This window comes from Sapajus apella, unplaced genomic scaffold, assembly GCF_009761245.1.
Source record: "Sapajus apella isolate SASKATOON/1434 unplaced genomic scaffold, GSC_monkey_1.0 scaffold1, whole genome shotgun sequence".
Classification (NCBI taxonomy): Eukaryota; Metazoa; Chordata; class Mammalia; order Primates; family Cebidae; genus Sapajus; species Sapajus apella.
Window position 1 is genome coordinate 83,859,669 of NW_022436941.1, and position 5,984 is coordinate 83,865,652.

Genomic DNA, 5,984 nt, shown 5'->3' on the forward strand with positions numbered 1-5,984 from the left:
CTAATAAAGACATACCTGAGACTGGGTACTTTATTAAGAAACAGAAGCTTAATGGACTCACAGTTCCACATGGCTGTAACAAGGGAAGTTCCCCTGCAAATGCTCTCTTTGCCTGGCACCATGTAAGTTGTGACTTTGTATTTTTCCCAATAACAGCATTATTCCCAATAACAATTATTGTTTATAGTAACCGCTTTGTCATCATTATTCCTTTCTATTTTGTTAGCTCTTTTGTTCAAGGCCAATTTTTCAATACTCAAGTAATAGGTACTAAAAGCTTCTTTGTATCTTTAAGTATCTGGTCAAATTTTCCCCAGATAAACCCTTGGAAGTGAGAATGTCCAGGTTAGAAGTGTTTGCATGTTTTAAAAGCTTCAGATAGATTTCCAATATGCCCTTCAGAAAACAACTGATTAATTTATATTCTGCTTAGGAATGTAGGAGATTGCCCTCTATTTCCACAGGGAAACCTTGGCAACAACAGGAAATAAATGGTAACACATTTTAAGTTTGCAGTGAAAGAATAAACAGTTCTATATTTTGGATAATTGTAAGTCTTCACTTGTATAGTACCAGTCTTTGTCGTTTTCCCACTTTGCTATTGGTGAGTATTTATGTTCATAATACTCTCTAAATGCAAACACTTGAGTGCTTTTGTTAAGCTATATTTCTGACAGAAACCGTATTTTGTGATTTCCCTTATACCCTATAGCATCCATACAATTTTTCTCATAAATGAGAAAACAAAAGCTTTAAAGACTTAATTAACTTAAACCTAATGACTTAGTTACTGCAGAAGATGCTACTCATACTATCCCCAAATCACCTAGTCCATCTAGCACTCCCCTGGTCCAGGGGCTAAGATTGTGACTAACTACTCAATTTTCCATCCATCTCTGTAAAACTATCCCCAAAGGGAGCTCAAATACAATGATGGCCAATAACCAATGATTGACTTATGGGAAGGGGTGTATAAACACTCACCCCTGATAAAGGAAAAACTGCAGCTGAATTAAATTTCAAGGAGTTTAACTGAATAATGAACAACTCCCAAATCAGGCAGCCCCCCAGAATCACAGAAGATTCACAGAGACTCCAGTGCAGACATGTGGTGGAAGAAGATTTACAGATAAGAAAAGTGACATGATGTACAGAAAAAAGTGAGGTACAGAAATAGCTGGATTAGTTACAGGTTGGCATTTGCCTTCTTTGAACACAGTTTGAATGCTTAGCAGTCTATGGGTGGTTGAAGTATGGCTGCAGGGATTGGCCAAGACTCAGTTATTGTTATAAGCGCATACTCTTAGGTATTCGATTTTGTCTGACTATTAAGCTAGGTTACAGTTCATCCGCAAGGACTCAAATATAGAGGTGCAGAATCCTTCCCAGGTCATATTTAGTTTGCTTTAACAATTCCCCCTTTTTGGTCATTTTCTCAATTTTGAGAGATTGACCAAAACCTTAGTCATTGATGTTACTTTCATTTTGTAAATGTGCTTAGATGGTCTTGAAACCCATTGAGAAGCAGTAGAACAGTGGGTTTTGCAAGGAGGAAACAGGGACTGAATAGAGGGTACCTCCTTATGCTGGAATGTCCTGTATACAGGAGAAAAACAAAATGTGTTCTGTTCTAGGATCTACATGTTTCCTTAAAGTCTTAGTTTGATTATGTCACATTTAGCATGAGTCACTCCATTTTAGTTTGGTCTGTTGGGGCCTAGTGCATGCGTTCGGGCCAAAATAATGGCCTTCCATAATTTTGTTTTTAAAAAATTCCCCTTTTTGGCCAGGTTCTTACCTAGGCAACAATGTGACCAAAACTTAGGGCCTTAGTGCTGTGTGTCATTCACAGCTTACATTGTCCTCATGGTAACACATTTCTTTCAGCTTTTGTCATTCCAGTTGAAGAGAGATCATTTGACTTTCTACAGATTGCTGCCTGCAAACATTTAAAACCTTTGAAAGAACACAGCACACCAGGGAGACTATTATTATGGCTATGAGGAGAATAGCATCAAGAGTTTGGAGTATGCTCCTTACTCATGGTCCCCATAAACCAAACCACCTAAAATTAAATAGATTAAAGAATGAGCTAAAGAGTCTGCTTGCTTGACTAAGTGTTCTTTCCATTAATCCCCTACAACTGAATTTTTATAATCAACATTTGAAGTATTTCTCATTAGGCCACATGTCAGTAGCTGTGCAGGTACATTTCTGTTTTGCTAATTCTATTATTTAGCACAACTTCTACAAGAGAATTTAAAGTCTGTCATGTAACAATAGCCTTTAAAGTACAAATTGCTATGGAGCCTATTATAAGGGAGACATTTTAAATTATTTTTTATTTAAAGCATGGAAAAAGGACCTAACAAATGATGTCCTTCTAGAAGACCTCCTGGCAATGTTCTCTTTAATACATGATGTGGGCTAACAGGAGTTTTGACTGATTATGAGGCAGCATATGTACCATTAAAGTTTCTCACCTAGATTGAGCCTTTATCTTTTATCTATTAAAGTATATATGAGTTTATTCATGTGTAAGACTGGCTGCAAAATGCTTCACAATTTAAGGTATGCCCTATAAGTATACATATAGACCCCTTTTCACTTCTATTTTTCATAGAGGCATAAGAAATGGAAAAAAAAAGTTCAAAGATAAGAGTTTCATGATAGTAGAGAAGCCTTGATCCATGATTCTGGGAAAACTGTTCACATTAAGTATGCCATCTTCTTCTGGGGAAAAACTGTCCTGGTTAGCTTTACCTTAAGGGTTATAACAGGTGTACAGTTCCAAGAGTGTGAAGGGACCCTTCTCAGTTATAAGATTATGAATCCAAAGTTCAAGGTCCCAAAGTTTTGCTGTAGTGGGAATGGCAAGGGCAGTCTTTTTCTGATGTTCTCAGATCCAGTCTTCAGATTCTAGACTGTGAAGGGGTTGTCCTCAGTGAACCATAAAAAGCTCTCTTTACCTGGTGAAAATACACTGTAGCATAATAACCTACTGTTATAATATCAGCCCTCTTGCATGGGAAAGCTTTTATATTATCAGGAAACATACCTTGAAAATGACAATTGAATAAAATCCCTTTATAAATGTTTAAATGGCCCATCAGGTAGCCAAATGTACCTGAAGTTGTGATTGTCTTCCCAGGAATATGAAACCAAATACTGGCTTTCAAAAATTTCTGCAATTTATAAATTACCACATCAGTATATTCAATTTGGATCATTTTATCTTTTCCATGATAAGTCATGGAATGCAGAACCTTTAAAAACGAAAGCTTAAGGACTCAGGAAGGACAAGGCAATTATTCTGGTTCTTCAAGAGTCCATGCTTAACATTGGACTTAAGTTCTCTCGAATACCAGTTCTTTCTCTAACTTGGGTGCATAGCATTGATAACTAATGGAGTATCATAGGTAATTTGACTTAAACTGTGGAGTTTATTCAAATTGTGTATCTAGTATTGACTGATTTAGCATAATAACTGGGCATTTTATTGATATTTAATTAATTTTTGTTCTACTGGGGTTAGCAGTTTCACAAACCAGTCAGTCATTTTATTAAGGTTTCAAGAATTCTTACCCAGTCCAATTCTTGGGGAATTGAGGAATTCTTACCCATGATATGATTTTAAAGTTATTAGAAACCTTTATTCATGAGTGCTTTTCAGGGTCCTTTCCATCCTTTCATGAGCCTCTTAAAAAACACCGTATTCTAGGATTTTGTGTTCTTATGAAGTTTTTAGAAAGTGCATTAGCATTAAGCAATTAACTGTGGACATGAATTTAAATAGTGATAGTTAAAAACACAAATGATAAGGAAATTTAGTTATCTCAGTGGTCTATAATAACATTATAAACTTAATTATGATCAATATCATATACTCAGACATATTAGGATTTTAGAAATCCCATATAATTTTGGAACATATATTAATATCATTTATTACAGAATAACCTGAAGATTAAATGTTTTTATTTTGATAATGCTCCCCATGATTTTATACCAAATAAGCCAAATGTCACTGTTGCATTAGTGCATTATATCAATAATATAAACCCAATTCTTCTTTTTTTTTTTATCTTTTAATTGTCATTTTATAGCTTCCCACTGCAGCTGCCCCCCACCCTTCCCTTCGACAAGGTTTGCAGGCTTCAGGGGGACCAGGAAACAAAGCCGGGGCCTGGCAGCCCCACTAGGCTGCCAGCTGGGGAGAACAAGTCACAATTACAAATTATCACAACAATTAGCGCCTGTACTTGGGGGATCTGCAAATTGAGGCGGCCCCAGCTCCTCATTGTACAGGGGTCTATTTGGCAGTGACCTTGCTCTGGAGACGATGATACTCCTTCAGCCTGAGGGAATTGATGTTGATGAAACTGGTGGCATCAATTGGCTCATAGTCACCCTGAACGTTCATGCTCACCAGCTCCTCGTTGTAGAGAGACAGTGGGGACTCCCGGCTGTGGATGTACACCTGGCCCTTCAAGACAGACACCTGTACTTTCCCTTCCACTCGCTCCTTGGCGATGTAGTGGCGGACAAATTCACACTCAGGGCTGTGCCAGAAACCAGTATAGACCAGCTCAGCAAATTTCAAGCCCAGGCCTTGTTTGATTTTGCGCACTTCCAGGTCCATGGTGAAAGCCTCCATGTCTAAATGAGCGTGGTAAAGGATGGTGCCTGCTGGGGTCTCATAGATACCTCGGGACTTCATTCCGATGAAGCGGTTCTCCACGATGTCAATTAGGCCCACGCCGTGCTTGCCCGCGACTTCGTTCAGGTACATGAAGAGCTCCAAGGAGGTCTGGTGGGTGGTGCCATCCTTGACGTTGGTCACCTTCACGGGGACCCCTTTTTTGAACTCGATCTCAAGAATGTCCGGGGTGTTGGGGGCTTTGGCTGGGTCCTGGGTCTTTGTGTAGAGACCTGGAGGTGCTTGGTTCTTGGGGTTCTCCAGGATTCCAGCCTCGTAGTGCATGAGGTTCTCGTCCATGCTCCATGGATTCTTGGGCGTGACCGGGACGGGAATCCCATGTTGCTTTGCGTATTCCATCAGGTCGTTGCGGCCCTTGAACCGGTTGTAGAACTCAGGCATCCTCCAGGGAGCAATGACCTTTATCTGGGGAGCCAGTGAGTAGCAGCTGAGCTCAAACCGGACCTGATCGTTCCGCTTTCCCGGGGCACCATGGGACACATACTTGGCCCTCTCTCGCTGGGCAATTTCCACTTGTTTGCAGGCGATGCAGGGCCTGGAGAGAGAGGTGCCCAGGAGGTAGTGGTCCTCATACAGTGCACTGGACGAGATGGCCGGCCAGATGAACTCCTCCACAAACTCCCTGCTGACATCCTCAATGAACACCTTTTTGGCCCCAAGCTTCAGTGCCTTCTTCCTGGCTTCCTCGAAGTCTTCCTTCTGGCCAGTGTTGGCCAGGTAGGCAATGACGTCATAGCCTTGTTCCTTCAGCCACACGAGGATGCAGGAGGTGTCCAGGCCACCGCTGTAGGCCAGAACCACAGAGCCTTTGCTGGACATAGCGTCTGGGATTGGAGTCAAGTTCCCGGCGTCTGGAATCTGTCTTCAAGGTGCAGTGAACCACTCGGGCCCGGGCAGCCCTTGCAGGCGGCAGAGCAGTCTAAACCCAATTCTTAATAAAATCTTACAGACAAATGTATTCAATCTCAATCAATTCAACCACAAAGTAAGAATTTTATAAACCTTTTATAACCCTTTACAATTTTTGTTAAAGAGCAGATCAGTGCTGGAAGAAAAACTTGTTGTGCTTTTATTTCGATGTTCAATTTTTGGAAAAACCAAATAACACCCCTTTAAATTTAGTCACTATTTTCACACATAGAAGTTTTTGCAAGGTTAATTTTTATAAACCTTCCATAACTTGTTTAAACCTTTAGCTTTATTTAATTTAAAACAATCCTTTAACCCTCTAATCTAGGAAAAAAATTCACATTCCCATGACTTC

The 5,984-nt window shown here is 40.1% G+C and overlaps 1 protein-coding gene across 1 annotated transcript; it reads right to left on the reverse strand.

Moving 5' to 3' along the window:
• Positions 1-4,072: 4,072 nt before the first annotated feature.
• On the reverse strand, positions 4,073-5,646 carry LOC116553446 (argininosuccinate synthase). Its single transcript, XM_032280952.1, has one exon. The coding sequence runs from the start codon at positions 5,537-5,539 to the stop codon at positions 4,313-4,315; it is 1,227 nt and encodes a 408-aa protein (XP_032136843.1). The 5' UTR covers positions 5,540-5,646; the 3' UTR covers positions 4,073-4,312.
• Between the last annotated feature and the right edge of the window lie 338 nt (positions 5,647-5,984).